The sequence below is a fragment of the Aythya ferina genome (genome assembly GCF_964211825.1).
Source record: "Aythya ferina genome assembly, chromosome: 4".
NCBI lineage: Eukaryota > Metazoa > Chordata > Aves > Anseriformes > Anatidae > Aythya > Aythya ferina.
This window is the reverse complement of record NC_140300.1, coordinates 52435497-52454611: the sequence shown is the minus strand read 5'-3', so window position 1 is coordinate 52454611 and position 19115 is coordinate 52435497. Positions and strand designations below refer to the sequence as shown.

At 41.0% G+C, this 19115-nt stretch overlaps 1 protein-coding gene across 2 annotated transcripts; it reads left to right on the top strand.

The window, feature by feature from the left end:
- Positions 1-10348: 10348 nt before the first annotated feature.
- On the top strand, positions 10349-12615 carry HMGB2 (high mobility group box 2). 2 transcript variants are annotated; one of them, XM_084518901.1, is made up of 5 exons: positions 10349-10492; positions 10911-11081; positions 11185-11330; positions 11428-11602; positions 12073-12615. In XM_084518901.1, the coding sequence occupies exons 2-5, from the start codon at positions 10932-10934 to the stop codon at positions 12223-12225; spliced, it is 624 nt and encodes a 207-aa protein (XP_084375027.1). In that variant the 5' UTR covers positions 10349-10492; positions 10911-10931; the 3' UTR covers positions 12226-12615. The 2 variants fall into 2 exon arrangements, with proteins under 2 accessions (XP_084375027.1, XP_084375028.1); XM_084518902.1 differs by having other exon boundaries at positions 10417-10527.
- The last annotated feature ends 6500 nt before the right edge of the window (positions 12616-19115 follow it).

The window sequence follows — 19115 nt, the reverse complement described above, 5'->3', positions numbered from 1 at the left end:
TGTACAAAGCTATGATTTTTGAACATTAAGCTCTAATAGTGTTTAGTAGAAGTATTCAGACATAACTAGAGCATGTATAATGAGAAATTTTAAATAAATATCAAGGCATGCAGTATTGCAACAATATACTGATTAGAGTAAAACCTCAAAAATTCAAACAGTTAAAAGAGAGTGGCAGTTCCAAAGCTGCAACTCTCGGTATGAGATTCTACCAGCATTTATGGTCTGAATCTATGCCCATCATGGATGCCTGAAGCAAAATACGGCTGACACATAAGCAGTACAGAGAAGGAATGGGAGCTGCTTTCTTGAGAAGTGTGCCCAAATTCGTAGCTCACAGGCTCTGAACTCAGCGGGACTCAGGGACCAGTCCTAGCTCTAAGGAGGTCCAGGTATGAGCTGAGCAGCTTATGCCTGTTTGAGATGCCACATGTCCCAGCTCCTGCCAGCTTCTGACTGATGTGTTTTGTAATTTGAGAGGGCAGAACGATAATTGGCCACATCACCTTGGACATATTACAAGCACATTGTAAACATATTATTAGTAATCTTGGAAAGGAAATGTGTTTTGTAACTGTATATACACCTTCACATGATAAGGTTCACTGGGGATGACTACTCCCTTCCCCATTAGGTGCCATTCACCTCAAGTCTCAGTGTAGTCTAGTACACTTGTGTGCTGCATCTCAAATTATCCTGATAGCAAATAGAGTAATACAGAAAGCGATTGGCATTAGTTTTTCACATCACATGTACGTTTTGTTGTGGACTGTTAACTGCTTCAATTCAAAATAGATCCTTGTAAAGTGCTTTAAATATTCTGCAAATTCTACCACGTCCCCTGATGTTTTTGATGAAAGAGCAACCAGCTCGACAGGAATCCACTGGCTGTGCATCAGAGATCATGGAAACAGTTGAAAGTTTGTGTTTTAACTGCTTTATTAGAGATTGAATTCTATTTGTTGCTGTAAATTTTGTATAGAACAGCAACTAAATCTGTCATTCCTTAACAGAAATGAGTTGCATCCTTTTTGTTGTGCTCTTCTTTCTCAGTTTTTTGATTTTCTGATTTTTCCTCTCCCACTCCAGCACCCACTAACTGTGCTATTGCCTGTCGCTCTGCCTCCCATTCATTGTTCAGCTCCATGTAAGCATAGAGCCTAAAACACAGGAACACTGGATTTACTTACAAACTATTTCTTTACTTCATGTTTTACATTGGTTATGCTGTAACTTTGTTTGGATACTTAATTGTATAACAAAATCTGCATAAGCACACAGAGTTTATTGTATGAGAAGCAAGTGAGATGGTAAGAGAGAAAATCATACCTTTAGCCAAGAGAGCTAAATTGGTGCAAAACTGGTATTTCCAGGTCTTAGAGTAAGCCAGTGGAAGCCAATGTTCCTTTTTAAGCATTCTACTTTGTAAAATGGAAATTAAGGGTGTATAAGAGTTTATGTAATGTGGCTTTTATTAGACTTAAAGTAGTAAATAGGGTCCAAAAATAAATGTTGTATTTTAAGAATAATCTAGGTGTTACGGGATTAAAACTGATAAACCCGTGTACTGTAAAAGCTTTAAAGATTTGTAATACATGCCCCTTAACTGTTTGTGCCAACTCACATTTGCAATAGACATTTGTTGGGCATCAGAGGACCTTCTATTAAAAGGCTTTGTTTTCACGTGCAAAAATATACGTGTCAGCACAGAAAAATAAGATGTTCTTTGTTGAAGATACATGCCAGGAATTATTTGCTGGGAGGACTGAAATAATGAAGTACGTCACATACTTTTTGTTTGTAAAGTATATGTAGATGCAGCTTAAGGAAGATACTTCAGCTGCACACAAGCAAACACAGAGCCTACCTTCAGCTTTGTGCTGAGGTATGTATTAGGTTTCAATAATCGTTCTTCTCACAAGCCCCCATTCAGCAAAGTTAAAAGTGCACATTCATCTGCGTCAGAGTCACTGCGTCACTGCTCAGTTATCCATCCTGGCTACTTTGATTAACATTTTGGTTCATATTATGACTGCTTGTAATCACACAGTCAGAAATAAAAGTCCAACAAAAACAGCATTAGTGCTTCTCTGAAATGTAATACAACAAAAAAGTATCACCCCAGAGATTTTGTTTAGTAATGCAACAAAAAATTCAGCTATGAATAATAGATCAACACTTGTGTATTGTAAGAGTTATTTTTAATCCCTTGAAAAGAAAGTAAAAGCTGAGTCAGCTCTCTTGATACTACAAAAAAGAGCACTCTGTACTCTTTGCTACCATCTTACATTCTGTGAAACAATTTCTCAGTTACATAAACTCTGTTTGACATGTTCTTTATTCCCTTTTTGTTTTGAATAATGCACATTACGCAATTTTTGTATTTTTTTTCATAGGTTCCTAGAAATTACAAGGCTCCTTTACACCATCTGCTCCTTTATACCTCTTCTGATATGGGCACTTTTTACAGAAAATAAAATGGGAAACATTCATGGCCCTGTAGCCTGTTGCAGTATCCTCATCTTTGCAGTACAGTTATAAGCATCTCTAGGTCTGACTTCACTCTTGCTGAAGTTAACTTCAGCCATGAAGTGCCCCTGGAGAGCAGGTGAACACTTCATCCACCTAAATCTACAATGCATGGATTAGAAATTCTTTAGAGGATAATTATTTGCTCTCAAGTCAGTAAAAACTAGAGTCTGGTGCTAGTAATAGATACTTTTATGAAAATAAAATGAGGAAAATTACATGTGGCTTTGGGGTTTAATTGTTTCTCTGACTTCCTGCAGAGCTCATTCTGTGTCAGAGATACAGGCTGACACTCCAACAAACTGAAGTGCAATGACTGTTTTGAATGAGACTTGTTTTTAGCTAAGGTTGCTTGAAAACAAATCCTTAACTGGGAAATATTATGAGGAAAAGATCTGATGCAATGTTTTACAGAATTTTTCACAAAACATGACCAAGGAGCAGAATTTATTATTGCAGTTGCAAAGCACACAGGGTACTGCGTTTCCCACATTTCTATAGTACTTACTGTCATCGATCGTTCAATATATAGCGGTTGATCAAAAGCATCACTTCTTCCTTAGAAATCACCAGATTGTGCTTTTCCTGCTTCATCTTTAATGCTCTCAAAATCTCAGTTCTCTTGGAAGATAACGTTGGAGTCTCAGCTTTAGTACTGATAAAGCTTCCAATCTTTACAGTTGTAAAGATAAGTTTGTAATCAGGTCAAGGACATACATACTCTAAAGCAAAGAACGCAAAGAAAAATAGACTCCCACCCTTTAGTTTCAACATTATCATGCTTAAACAGATATTATGGCTTTTTATCTAAGTGTTTGGTTGTTAATGTTTATTAACATTATAAACACAAATGATGAGACCTGATTCCGCTATTACAGCTATCCACAGGCACTATAAGATCCTTAACTCTCTCCACAAGTGAGTGGGACAGAATTTTAGTTGTTCTCATCATAATTTATGTCAGAATTAGGAAAATAATAATACAGCTTTTTTACCTTTGAAACAACTTTAACTTCTTTATTCCGTGATTATCTATATTTTTAGTTATATCATGAAAGTCTATTCTAAAATGAATTATAACTTTGTAAAGTTATAAAGTACTTTTTTTTTTTTTAAACTGCTGGAAAAAGTGAATGAGGATTGTATGCTTTTAATATTTGTACACATTACAATAATTTTAAAAAATAAATGCTAATTATTAATATAAAACACAGCAACAAAAATTGCACAAATCAAGCCAATGAACTGCAGCATGTTTGATCCAGCAGTAATAAGCCTTGCATCAAAATGGATTATTTCAAAGGTTTACACTGAAGTTGAGTTTACAGATTTTAAGGATTGTTCCTTTAATTAAAAAAAAAAAAGGGGGGTGGGCATGGTTCAAGCTGCAATTTAGTTTCTCAATGGCACTGAATAAGAAGTTGTTCAGTGTCAAAGAACAGCATTTGAAATCTCCTTATTTATTTTTTTCAAATGCATAACTGCACTGTTCCGTCTTTCTTTTTTTATTTGTAGTAGGGCTTTAGTCCTGCCAGTAATTACAGAAGGCTTCTAATTAGCCTCACGCACTAAATAATGAGGATTAATCACAGAACCAAGGATATATTACAGAACATCCCTAATACTTTTTCCACAGGAATTGGTCTGTTGAGTAGAAGCTTTAGGTTTTGACTGTTATTATAGGCAGATGCATTTTCTAGTAGTACAAAAGCTCTGAAATATCCTTTCCTGTTACCGTAACACACTTAACATAATGGTACAGTGCAGGGTATACAAAGGGGTCTTCTAGAGAAATGGTAATTTTATGTCATCAGCTGATGGAAAATCACACAGGATCCATGACTAAAAATGAGACTAATCATTGAATCAACAATTTCAAATTTTCCTAGGTATTTTTATTTCTTTTTTTCAACAGATTACCTGTGTATCCTGTGATCATTTCCATGACCCATGACAGCACTATTTGCCAGCAATAACAGAGAAGAGAAAATGATTTTACCATGGCAACGTCTACATTAGCAACAGCACAGTAAGAATATATTTGGAGAGTGAAACTCACATACACTTGGGAGGCTTTACTTCAGTCTACTTTATTTCCCCAAGCCAGATGTCAACGACGTGTGTTCCTGCAACACATCTTTCACTGTGGTTTCATCCAAAAGTTATCTTCATTTGCTTGTGCTTTTACTTTTCTGAAATACGAAGGAAAAACATGGTAAGTAAAATCCCATTGGGAGACTCCCTTTAACAGAGTATTCTTGTCCTGAACTAATAAATTAATTCATGGAGATGGACTCACAGCTGTACTCCCTGGGTCAAAAATGAAACCCGGTGTGACTTTCATACCAGCGTGTACTTTGTGTGACCAAAACATGAGACATTTAAGTTCATCTACTACCTGGACACAACATCCATGCATATGAGTATTACAGTTCTTAGGTATCAAGCTGTTTGCAGCCAAATCCACTTCCCTTTGGCCACATGAGAGAGGATACAGATTCTCCCTTTCTCTTGTGGCCTGTAGTACACAGTGTTGTCAACTTACCATTTTCTTTTTCTTTCCTAAAAGATTTAAGAATAGCAGTTACACAGGAAAAAGCTTTTGCTGTCAGGTTCGGTTTGCTTTCAAGTTTCTAGCCCTCATGACTGCAGAAAAAAATAGTCCCAGAAAATGGAAAAGGTATAAACAAAACACTCTGATTCATTCTGTAGGATTTTCAACAATTGCAAATCATCATCAGTTGCCACATGCTTCATTTTGACAGCAACAAGCACCAGTGGCTAGCCTCATACAACTACTTATGCTATTCAAGAGCCGGACTGTGATTACAATTCTTCGAAACTGTTTCCTGGATGTCACACCTTCACAGACAGGCATAATCCAACCCATTGTCTTACTGTATAGAAGGAAAAACATCCTGGAACTACGTCCTCCAATTTCTAAATAATGCAGCATTTGTATAATAATTACATTTTACTTATTAAGAGTAAGTCTCGTATACATTTCAGATAAAGTACCAGTGTTTATGAAGGCTGGAAGAGTTCTGGGGATGGAGGCAGAGGGAACTTGTTTTTCTTTTTTACCCATTTAAGCCAATTCAGTAGCGTAAGTTACAACTAATCACATTTTAAAGTCCCTCTGCACTGCCTGTGAAACCATCTAATGGATGAACAAGGGCAAATGACTATTTTCTTCTCGTATCTGTAACAAGGGATTAACAATATAGCAAAATATAAGAAGGTCTATTACGATCTACAGTAGAGAAGCGTCATATGAGTATTAGTTTGTAAATAAGAAAGGAAATGAAATTTAGAATAAAATTACGACTGAAAAAGTTCAGTATAACAATTATTGTGACCAGGAACAGCTGGTGTTCCTAATATTATCTGCATTAGTACCAAGAGAGATTTGTTATGTTTATTTCCTATCATATGACCACTTCAGTTTCACTCTCTGCTCTGCAGCTGTCCCTGGTAGTGTCTAATATAGGCTGTCTTTGTTTTAAATATTTGGTACACAGCACAAAGTCAAAACAAGTTACTGAACTCAGACTAAAACAGCCTGGTGTAACAAGGCCTCTGTTTGCCTACTAGCTGCTGAACTGGTTATGCAGGCTTTACAATAGCATGTACAATAAAACTAATGTTTAGACAGTAAATAATTTCATTTTTATAAAATAGATATCATGTCCATGTTATACAACTGAAAAAAGGGGAAAAGCTCTAACATATTACTTTAAAAATAAGTCTTTAAGATATGGACAGGAACTCCAGTTCTGAGAACTTCTGGGCAGCTGCACTGCTACATATGTTTTTGTCAAAGTACAAAGAAAGTAAATGCTGATAAGTGGAACACTACAGCAAGCTGAGCTTTGTTTGGAACTTCAGTAAGCAGTAGTTTAGGTAGTTCTAGATATTACTTTTAATCCTACAGCTGTTACCATCTATTTAGTATGAGACCCTCATATTGAATAGGCCCAAAACCAGAGCTGCTGTCTGTACACTTTGTAACTCACATTAAAAAGGAAGTTTTAAAGCAGTGACCTTTATTGAAATGCTATTCATGTCTTAGATTTTAATCCTTTTTTTTTTTTTTCTATACAAAAAAATGCTGATACTCTAAAGCTAAATTCACTTTTTCTTTCAATATCTTTCATTGCTACTAGTGAAGTTAGGTGACATTAAAAACGAGAGTGGCTTTAACTCACTTTCATTATTCATCCGGTAAACAGTGATTTCTCAAGTCCATAAGAGGGGGACCATTTCAGCTGCAGACTGCAATTAATCAAGAACGATTACTTTTCAATTTCGCTACCATTAATGCTACATTATCGTATATTCAATACAGGCATTCAGGTAATAGCAGAGTCTCTGGGGAGCCACTTTATCCAACTGAATGAATTAAAACTAACTGATGTTGTCACCATATAATAGACTTGGATCAGAATAAAAGTTTGGTCTGAGTTAAGGTCTTGCAACTGTAGTTTGCAGCTCCCCCATTTGAACCATACCTGTCCCAAATGCAACGGATCTGTTGACTGAGGCTTTAATTAAGATTCAAATAGGAGGTCTTCGTTCTTTTATTCACTTGCTTTGTTCACAATAAGAACCGTATATATTCAGAAACCTGAACACACTGGTCACAGAAAACAAGAGATACGGTATGTTGTAAAGCATTAACGCTAATTGCTCATTTTTGTTGTTCATAACACACTTTTCTTTAAACCAGTTTCTCAGCTCTGTAACCTGTTTCCAGTCACTACATTGCTTATCTTTCCTCACACACAGTTTACTGAAGATTAAGTGAAATCAACAATAGCACACAAAATTGCAATTATGGAGTAGATTAGAAACACAAAATGGCTTGAAACCAGGGAGCTATAAAACTTAAGTCATTTCAGAACTGAATTATTCAACTAGAAGTAAGCCTGAAGTCCTGGAGTTTGTGCTTCTTCCCCACAACTGTCATCCACATGTGGTTAATAAATTAACCACACGGACTGACCAAAGTCAATACTGCATAGATCACTGCTTTAGAAAAGCAACAGTGACTGAATCTCTTGAGACAGAATTTGTGGTTTTGTCTGTAAAGGAACAGTGTGGTGTAATGAGAAAAAAAAAAAAAAAAGTGACAGTTTATTGTGGAGCTAGGCGCACAGAGAAATGCTTTTCCAAGTATGAGGATTCTGGTAGAAAGACAGTTTTGGAACTGACAAGTTTTTAAAAATCAGCTTGCTTGCGTGGGGCTTTCAGCATCAGCACTGCTGTAGAAAGCTTCCAGTATCATATTCAAGCATGAAAAATTCTCAATACTGCCTTCCTTGTTGGAGGACAGACAGATGTTAAAGACTACAGCTGTTTGGTTTCTTATGCTGCCCTATGCTGCATGACACAGCATGATGTAACCCTCCAAGTTTATGTTTAGTTGTACAAAAGCTTTCTTTTTCAGAGAAGAGAACGTAGCAAAAGGCTGTTTTAAGAGAATGAAGAACCTAATTTTGAACAACTTCCTTAAAACATATGATTAAATCATTTGGAAGGCAGGCAGGTCTCATTTTTTCCCCCATAACAGTAATTATGCTTTCTTACTCTACCTGCTTTTCCACAATCATTTTCTTAGGGTAGATAAGAAAAAATGATGCACTAGAGGAAGTCTCCCTGCAGTTATATCCCATAATTTCCACCAACCATTCCAAAATATTTTTCCATGAACTTACTACACTGATGTTAAAAGAAAGAATAATAAAAAAAACTATAGATTTTTGTTTTGTTTAAGAACTAAGATAGAACACCCAATTTACAAGGATAAAATTCACAATATTCTCCTCTGGTTTAAACCATTAAAAATCATTTCTAGTGCCCGTAACCATTGTGATTACTTTTTGCTTACAAGCTCCCAGAGATCATGACACACTATTTTAGAAGCACTGCTATTGAGAGACCTGTTTCCTGAAAGCTGGTGGAGCACTTAGTTTTTCTTTCACCAGCATTAGTGAGAAAACAAAAGTAAAACTGATTTTGATGGAGTTAATCTACATTTTTCTGTGGCTGTAAAAGATGCAGGAGGTAGTATGACTTTATTCTTGCTTGAATGGTATGATACAGAAAAGTCTGGTGGACAAATAAGGTTTTTAAAATTAGACATGGTAATGGCTGTATTATGATTCATTCTGCACACATTAGCATTCTAAGGTTCTACTATGTTACAAAATTACTTTATTAACCAGAAAACATGCTGCAAGAAACTGTCACATACAGGTGGTTCACCACAAAGTAAATGAGTAACCATCTGTCAGCTTAATTCACTAAAAAAAACAAACAACAGCACTTTCCAGGTAATACACGAAGTAAAAACATTTCTAAAGCTACACCAAGAATTAAAAGCACTCCTTGGGAAGTGATTCGGCCTCCACAGAGCTCAGTACTACAGAACTGAGAACATTAATTCACTACTGCGAGGTAGCGGACTGGCTTACAGGAATAAACAGCTGACGCCAGAACACAGAATATCCCCTGCGTAAATGTTTATTTTAGAAGATAAGTGTAAGCTTGGTTTGTAGGTAAAACACCATCAAAAGGAATAGCCACAGAAGTTAGCTGATATCAGAATTCTGATAACTGGCTTCTAACAGGCTTTGACATCTGCAAAGGAAATACTCTGCACAGCTCTGTCAGTTCACCTCCCAACCTCCCTTTCTCTAAAGAAGGTTTTGAGCAATTTCTTCAGTTTACACTCTGCCTCTCAGGGCTGCAGCTTAAGCAAACACATAAAGCTCAACATGGAAAGGGGCTGAAGGAGGCGTTTGTTACCATATTAGCAAGCTGCTCTGTGCGAACATGTCTTTGTCAGCAGGAAGAAAAACGAGCTCGGAGGGCCGGGCCCGGTAAATGCCTCTCAGTCAACGAGATCTGAGCAGATCTGCAACGGAAGGGACTCTGGAGATCACGTCAGACCCACTGAGCGGTCCCGTGGCTGCGACGAGTCAGTGCCCTCAGGGAGCTTAGGGCTTCTCGCCGCTCTCCTTGCGAGGCTCTCAGCGCCGCCGCTGAACTAGGTTAACGCGATTAAAGCTCCACCGAGGACGTGACATCCTCGGCGAGCGAAGGCGCACCCTGCGCTGGGGCTGCGCCTGGAAAGGCAGAGCCGCGAGAAACGGCGAGGGCTGGGTGTGCCTGAAGGGACGTCAAGGGGGAAAGTGGGGGAGGACAGCGGAACATCGCCACCAGGAAAACACACACAGCGCCCGCAGTCCTGGGCCAAGCCGCCGAACGGGCGCTGAGGCTTCACCCCTGGCGCCCCCTCGGCACCGCGCGACGCCTTCCCTCGGCGGCCTGCGCGCTCCCGGCCGAGCAGCGGAGCCGAGGGCCACACCCCGGCTCCCCACGGCCGGGCCGGGCGGGGAGGCACCGGGCAGACCCCAGCCCAGCCCGACCCGCGCGGTGCCGCGCCCCGGCTCGCAGTGCGCCCTGCCGCCGCCTTTGTATTTTTAAACCACGCTGCCGCATCCCGCTCCGCCCAATCAGGAGGCACGCAGCGGCCGGCGGCCAATGGCGAGCGCCCCCGCGGTTTTTTAAACCGTCCCTCCCGTCCAATCGCTGCCCGGCGCGCCTGGCCCCGCCCCCCCGCCGCTCTCCTCACCCCAACCGGTTCCAGCGAGTATGCGGGCTGCCGACCCCCTCGCGCGCCACCTAACCCGGCAGCCGCTCGGCCGCTGACGTCGGCGGCGCGGCGCGCCAATGGAGAGCGCGGCCGGCCCGAGGGGGCGGGGCCGAAGGCAGTTTGAACCGGCGCGGCGGCCAATGGGCAGCGGCGGGGGGCGGGCCCCGAGGGGCGGCGGGTCAAGTTGCTGTGGCGGGTAGGGCTGCGGAAAACAAGAGGCTCTAAGTGCGCCGCCGGGCAGGCAGTCCGCAGCGAGCCGCGCAGCCAGCAGCGCCCCGCAGCCGCCCCGCCCCGCCCAGCCAGGCAAGGCCCGAGCGGCCCCCGCCCGCGGAGCCTCCGTGAGGGCTGCGGGGAAGCAGGGAGGGAGGCGGGGAAGAAGGGAGGGAAGGAGGGACGGGGGCGGGAGGGAGCGGGCTGCTGCGGGCGGGCGGCCGCCGGGCGGGCGGCTGGGGCCGGCCCCGCGGGGAGGGCAGCTGGAGGCGGCGGGGGGGAGCGGGCGGCGGCGTGGGCCCGGCCGCCACGCGGGGAGCCGAGGGCGGGAGGGCGGCTGAGGGGCGGCGGGTGGTGCTGCGCATGCGCGGGCGGGGCGGCGGGGGCGTGCTTGGGCGGGAAGGCGGCGGCGGCGCGCGAGGGGCGGGGGCGTGGCCTCCACGGTGACCACGCCCCCCACCATGTGGCCACGCCCCTCGCTCATCCGCCTTCCCCCCCTCTCCCCCCGCAGGGACCCGCCGCCGACCTCGCCATGGGCAAAGGCGACCCCAACAAGCCGCGGGGCAAGATGTCCTCGTACGCCTACTTCGTGCAGACGTGCCGCGAGGAGCACAAGAAGAAGCACCCGGACTCGTCCGTCAACTTCGCCGAGTTCTCGCGCAAGTGCTCCGAGCGGTGGAAGGTGAGCGTGGCCCCTGCGGCTGCTGCCCCTCCGGGTTGTAAGGGGCGAGTGGGCGCTGGATCTGAGCCGGGTTCCCTCCCCTCTCGCCCCCGTGTGTCTGCAGACCATGTCCAGCAAGGAAAAAGGGAAGTTCGAGGAAATGGCCAAGGGAGACAAAGCTCGTTATGACAGGGAGATGAAGAACTATGTCCCTCCCAAGGGAGAGAAGAAGGGAAAGAAGAAGGACCCCAACGCTCCAAAGAGACCTCCGTGAGTGGTTCTATGCCAAAAAAAAAACAAACACACAACCCTATACATTCTAATTGTCTCATACTTGCTTAACCCCAATCGCTGTCTCTCATTTTAGATCTGCATTCTTCCTCTTCTGTTCTGAACACCGTCCAAAAATCAAAAATGAGCATCCTGGCTTGTCTATTGGAGATACGGCAAAGAAGTTAGGTGAAATGTGGTCTGAACAGTCGGCCAAAGATAAACAACCATACGAACAGAAGGCTGCAAAACTAAAGGAGAAATATGAAAAGGTACACTGAAGATAATAGAGTAGTGGCTAAAATTGTATAGGTCACTGTAAATGTAAGACTTCTGTTTTGCACCTAAACCATGTATGGTTTGTAGTTCTAAGTGTTTATATGAAACTGTCAGGCTTCAGAATGCATGGAAAGGGTGTGGCATGGGAGGTTTCTGGAATGCTTGCAGTGAGCCTGAACATGATTTTTACATATCTAGAGATTTTAGCAATAAGGTGCTTTACTTCCAGAAAAACAGGTCACCTACTTGGGAAAGCACATAGTCATCTTCCCAAGCGCTGTAAGCGTAAAATTCTTAAAACTGCCTGTACAAATCTATGTTCTCTGGCCAAAAGGTGAAAGAATGAAAGTTCCAAGATGGAAATCCCACTTTTCCACATACACGGCAGTATTAAATTTTTGTAGTAGTGCATGATTGTCCTCAGAGTTACACTACCAGCAACTAACCAGCATCTTTCTTGCAGGATATTGCAGCATATCGTGCCAAGAGCAAGAGTGATGCAGGAAAAAAGGGGCCAGGTAGGCCTGCAGGATCTAAGAAGAAAGCAGAGCCTGAAGAGGAGGAGGAGGAGGAAGAAGATGAAGAAGAAGAGGAGGAAGATGAGGATGAGGAGTAAATGAATGTCCTGCTGTAAAGATTTACGCTCAAAATCCAATATTTTGCTAAGAATGTGAACTCAAGTGCAGCTCATTGTTAGCTTCAGTATAAAAATCTGTACAGAATTGTGTATAGGTAATGTGGTTCTTTGTAGGGAGACCTCTATTTTTAATGTAAGTAGTACGCCAAGGGGCTGCTACAGTTCGGTTTAAAAAAAAAAAAGAAGAAAAAGTTGTGGAATGTTTCTGCATATTTAATGGTTTTGTTGAAATTCAGTGACTGATAGCCAGGTGTTTCTTTTTTAGCTAAGTAAAATAAAGGAGGTAGCTTAATAGCTGATCTTATATTTTGTAGTATATTGCATTGTATTACTTTTTTTAACAATTTTGTAATAAAATGTTGTACATGACTATTGTATTCTTAATGTTTGAGAGGCTGCCTTTCCCCAGAGTTCTTAAGCCCTGTGCAGGCATTGCAGTGTTCTTGGGCTATCACCCCTGCTGTTACCACAAAATTGACAAAACTCTTAAAAGTCATAGCTCTTTGAAATTCTTTACTCTGAGGGTAGCGAGGCACTGGAACAGGTTGCCCAGAGAATCTGTGGATGTCCCATCCCTGGAAGTGTTGAAGGCTGGGTCGGATGGGGCTTTGAGCAACTTGGTCTGGTGGAAGGGTTTGAAACCACATCCCTTAGTGGTCCCTTCCAACCCTAACCATTCTAGGATTCTATTCTAGGATTCTAAGAACTTGCACAGAATTCAGAATTTTCTTTTGCCTTTTAACCAGGGTTTTCTCTCCCATATATACTACCTTTAGTTGCACTTAAGTTTTTCCTTATGCTAGTATTTGCTTATATCATCTTCAGAGTGAATAATCTAGTTTTAATACTGAACTTGATAGATAATATTTATTCCTGGATTTTTTTTTTCCCCTCAAGCAGTGGTTTCAACGTTTGTTCTTGCTTTATTAGCTGATAATAAATCGTGTACTTTCTAGAGCTCAGGTTCAGGGGCCTTTTCTGCTGTCCATGTAGGATAGGAAAGTTGGCTGTAAGAGACGTGGCATATCTTCCCTGATGTCCCCCTACTCTCTCCCTTTCAACCTGGCCCCCATATTGGTGACTTTTCATGCGATGCTTTCAGCTTGCAGAATAGCCTGAGAAAGTCGAACATTTCCACATACCAAAGAGGAAGGAAGTATTTTTAAAGAGCACCTTCTCCTGGTGTGTTACTGTTTGTGATGGTAACAGTAACACCAGTTGCACTGTTTCCACTGTTTCATAGTGTTTTGTTTTGTTTTTATAAATCCAAAACGATATAAAGATTTAAAAATCTAGATTAGATTTAGACATCTGGTGATATTTGCACATGGAAAAATGAAAGATTCCACAACTAACCTCATACCTTCACTTTAATTTGTTGAGATAGGTAAATAACTTACTAGCCTTTGAAAGCCCTGTGCTGAAAGTCATTTAATGCCTAGAGATTAAGTGCTATAAAGGGCATGCTTCCAACCTTTTTCTTTTCTTTTTTTTCTTTCTCTTTTTTTTTTTTTTTTTTTTTTTTAAGTCTCTGTTGCCCATCAAGGTCTGAAATAAATTTGAGAAAAGTCATTTATATACAAGATAAAAAAAGATCTCAGCTGGATCACCATAGTAAATGTCATTTAGTTGTAGGTTAAAGATAATGTAGCATTCACTTTCTATAAGAAGCCAGTTCTGAGAAAACCATTTAGTATATTTGCAAAAGCATGGGAATAAGGCAAATCAAAACTAAAGGCAATTCACAACTATTTTATAACGAAGTAGGGTACTAACCTTTGAAGACCCACAAAACCCCAAGGCTGGTCTGCCCCCTCCTGCCCCCCCCACCCCCCCGATACTTAAAGTAGCGTCAGAAGGGTTAACTGCTGTTTTGCTTGTTGGACCTACCAGAGGTACTCTGCATTTGCAGGACCAGTATCTCCATTTTATTACCTCAGATTTTGGGAAGCCACGGGTGTAAACTGGAAGTGAGAGGCAGTTGTTTTGTGCACTATCCTCTAATACAGAATTTGCAGTTCAAGAGAACCTTTGTCCTTGTCTCCAAAATTCTTCCATATAGAGACAATTCCCTTTCAGAGTATGTAGGTGAAACTGCACTGGTCTCACTTCCATCATATTCTGCTCAGGTTTTCCTGTAGAAACTTCCCATCATCTCCCCTGAATTTTCAGACTCCCTTCCAGAGTAAAATGGTGACGCTTCAAGAAGTCTTCCTGATTGGGTTTCTATAATCTTTTGCAGTGGAACAGTAACATCAGAGTAAATTGACTAGTTTGATGATTTGAAATGTTTTTTAGTTCTGCTCTAGTGCTTTTAAATTGAACAAAATATAACACTTCAAGTGTCCTAAAAAGCTGTATGGGTTACAGAATTTTAAATACTGTGCCTGAGTAAGAGTGTATCTTGAGGTAATTCAGAATAAAGAGACTCCTAATTTTTTCCTCAGTGAAGACTTTTGGACTCAACTTCATTTAGTATTAATTGGCTAATTTAGCTTCCAACACAATTTCTGCACAAAATTGTGCAGAACTGTGTAACGTTGCCACTCTTGTCCCATATCCCAATAATGCTGTGTGAAGAGCCACCTGCATTACTTTTGCTTATGATCTCATTAACAAATACATGCTGACTGATGGAGATCTTTGTTGCAAAAATAGTCTATTCTGCTGCTTCACCAGCCTAACCCACATCATTACCCAGATCATTTTGTGCACACACATCAGCATGAGCTGCAGCAACCCACAGCAAAGCTCCACATCAGGTTGATCTATCAACTGAGAATGATATAGTGACTAAATACAATTAGCAGTTTTTCAAATAATATTTTGACCTTTTGATAAGAAGGATGTTGAATACAGATTAAAGACAAAAGGAAAAGAGCATGTGGAAATGACTACCTTCAAATTAAGCTTTAAAAAGCACGGTATGTCAGATCAGGAGTTTCAGATAATGCCCACCTGGGAATACTGGAAGAACTAGTAAGAGATCAAAGCATAAAAGGAACAGTCAGAAAAGACAAGGCTGTAGTAGAAAAGCTAAATTAGTTTTTCACATCCGTGTTCAATATGGACAATCTTATGAAATTACTCACCAGAAACTTGTACCTGGAGGTGAACAGGGAGGTCTGTCTCAAATCAAATCTAAAAGGGACACCCAAAAAGGTTGTCAGCATCAGGAAGACTGATAAATTGCATGAGAGGTCCAGCATAAATGCATACCACCCAGTAAAGTAGACCGAGACCACAAAAACCAAGACTGATGTGGATAAAGAGCAGGTGTAAAAGAATTACAAATGTAGGAGAGCAATCTTTTAAAAGTGGAACTTACTTCTAAACCAGTAAAAGGGAAAAAAAAATTGCACCCCAACAGACCAGATGCAGCAATGTATTGCAGGGAAAAATGCCATTGGAACACGTTGAGAAAATACATGATTATTAACTTTCAAACATATCAGAACCAGGAGGCCTACCAAACAGGCCTTTGGGACAACACGTGATCAAGATGCAAAAATCAATGCTCACAGAAGATTCAGGAATTTTTTTTTTTTTATTTTTAATTTTTAACCTTGAAGAGGAGCTTCAGAAAGAAGTTCATGACAGAACATGTAATGGAGGAGGCATGGTGGAGCATCTGCATCAAATCCAGCTATAAAAGGTTTTGAAAAAGAATGACAGGACAGATGGTATTCATCCTAGAGTTCTAAAGAAACCCAAGGATGAAATGGCTGAACCATTAACTGTACTTTGTCTTTTTTCACTTAAAACTGTCTAGCACTAGAGTAATGGAAGGTCACAAATATGACACTAATTTTTAGAAAGCATTCCATGGGGATACAGGGCACTTCAGACCAGTCATGTCCATATGGCAAGTTGAGAAACTCTCACAGTACAGATGAGAATTTCTGGACAAATGGCTAAATAAGACATGAGAGGAAGTCCTGTCACATAGACTTTGAAAAAAATCAATGAATGTGAAGATAGGGAGATCAGGTAGATTTCTGAAATTCCTGACAGACTCCTCATAAAGAAAGCAAGCCGTCATTGAAGGTCTCATGTTATTGAGTGATGGGATAAAAAATACAGGAACAAGATAGAAATTAATTACCTGTTTCACCAGTTGAGAAGAATCACCTATGAAAACCCATAGGTTATTTTTGGAGCTCAGGTTAAGGGCTAGTGACGACTATTCGATATATATAAATATATATATACGTGTGTGTGTGTGTGTGAATGACTTGTAGAAAAGAGGTGAATGGTGCTGCAACAAAGATGAGAGCTAACAGTGAAGAACTGCAAATGTAGACTGCATCTTGAAGTGAGAGCATAATAAAAATAGCAGGTGAAACACGCTGTTTATACAAAATACATTACATGTTAATATATTTTCTCCCAACACAAGCAAAAGGAAAAAAGGAGGACTAGTGTTTATGTCTTTGGTGATGAGGATGGACAATACACTACATTACATGCTAGTCAGGAGGAGACGCTGGAACTGTAATAGATAATTCTGTGAAGATATAAGAGATGTTTGTTAGAAAAGTATATAGCAAGTCAGGCATTATTAGGTAAAGTAATTCAAAAAGTAACAAAAAAAAAGAAAAAAAAAAAAAAAGAAAAAACAAGAACTACTTATGAATACTTTGCCTTATTCCTAAAGAAATATAAGGTTTAATAGGTGATTTATTTATTTATTGTGTTTTCAAAAGGAAAACCCTGATCAGAACAGCTACAAACCCAGGAGCTAAACGCAGTGTATACAGGCTTTAGAACTTAATCAAGAATTACAGCAACAACAACAAAACTGCAAATCGACTTGGACAAAAAATAAAAAAGCATGGAACAGAAGTTTTATCTTTGATTCACTAATGATCTGTCAAACTGTTTCATAACTGTGTATGATAAGTACCTTGTATGTAACACTAGTATATACTCAGCTGCTTACTGCTCAGCAATGGATTATTTGCTGTGGTGATGACTGTCACTAAACCTGCTTCACTTGTATTACCATCCCAGGCATATATTTATCTTTGTTTTCTCATTTTGGTTTGTATTTCTTTCCACATCTTGAAGTACATAAACGTTTTGCCCACAATCCCTGCATTTCTGGAATTGCTGGGCCTCTCATCTGAGCTCCATCACAGCCTGGTCTGCTTTTCCATGATTCCTTTTGAATCCAGTGTCAAGAATCCAGTAACAGAGCCCAGATGTAGAGCTCATTGCTACATTCTCCAACACACACAGCCCTTGTGGGACTCATAAGCCTTCCAACTGTGGGATGTGCATGACATTTAAACCTACCCAGTAAAAAAGTTGATTGTCTATACCAATTTTTCTTCATCAGTGCAATCAAGAGCTGTCAAAGGCCAGCAGCAATTAGTGAGTGAACCTGTAGGTAGCTCCAACTAGATATCATGAGATCAACTAGCCTTAGCCTCACTATTGGAGACACTTTTGGATTTTCAGGACTGAATACGGTGTCAGCCACCAGAAAAATGTTTAGCTTGCAATCTGGTGCTACATCTACAAGCTCTACGGCTATTCTCAAAGTTTCTTGACCCAAACTTCTATTTGTAAAGTTGTGCACGTAAATCATCTCTTCAGCAGAGCCGAACGGATGTTTGAATGGACAAGCTTTAACAGCAGGGTCAGGTAGCTTCCAGTAGAAAAGACCACATTCTTCTAAAAAGGTCTTTTGAAAAATGTGTTGTGATGACATTATTGTCAGTGCTGCCACCTTGAAGCCCGCTCCTGGCTAGCTGAACCCAGCACTGACCTAGCACTAAATCCTCCTTTGGGAATTAAGACCATTAACAAGCCTTCATAATTCTTCTGTATCTCACTGATTTGTCTCGGCAGGGGAACAAGCTGCAGAGCCAGTGTGTCCCTTTAGAAACCTTCATGCTTTTTGCATAATCAGATGTGATAGATGACCAAAGTCTGCCGAGATTCAAAAACTGGTCAGACAAATTCTGGAATACTAAATAGAAAAACACTGTTCCTAGCTCAGACAGCCCTTGAACTGTAAATTGCCAGAAGTAGGGAGAGTGTTACAGAAGTATCCTCACCCTGTCTTTTCGCTCTGCCCTGTGCTGCTTGACCACAGTGAGGCTTACTGAGGGAAGCAAGACCACTGTGCTAACTAGACTTTTTGTCTGATCTCGTACGTGCTTTTAAATTTCTTATGTTAAGCTCAGTTCATGTCCTAAGTCAGAATATTCTTTGCTTTTGTCCAACAGAGACAAGGGATCCTGATATTTCAGAAGCATGGACCACAAACATCATACGGAAGGTAACGGGACACTGTAACAGGCAAACAAACAAACAAAAACAAACAAAAACAGAACAAAACAAAACAAAAAAACACCAAACAACCGCAACAAAAACACCAGAAGGGGCAGCTCCAGTCTCCAAGTGGGAATGGCTCAGTACAATGTTACTTTATCCCTGATAACTTCAATACCACTAGCAACCAGTTACCACTCTGTAACTTGGGGTTACACAGCTGTTTTCCTCCTCTACCACCTTACCTTAGTTCCCAGGCCGCAGGACAGACAACTTTCCCTTCTGTCATCACTCCTGGCCTCCAGAGATCCCTCAGCAGCTTCAGGACAGTCAGGACTTCAGGGCATTCTTCAGTACAATGGAAAGTATGACTGGAAGCACTTCCACAACTAGGTGTACTTTTTGTTCTGATCATCTCTTCCCAAATATCTCTTCTTATGAATCCCCAGGAATCCAGCAAAGGCCTCTACCTTCATTCATTGCTACTTTCATTCATTGTCTATGCTGCCTCAGAAATGAAAATAGGAAAATTGTAATTGCAGTTCTCTATCAGACAACCATGCTGGCCTTAGGGAAGCTGTCCTACA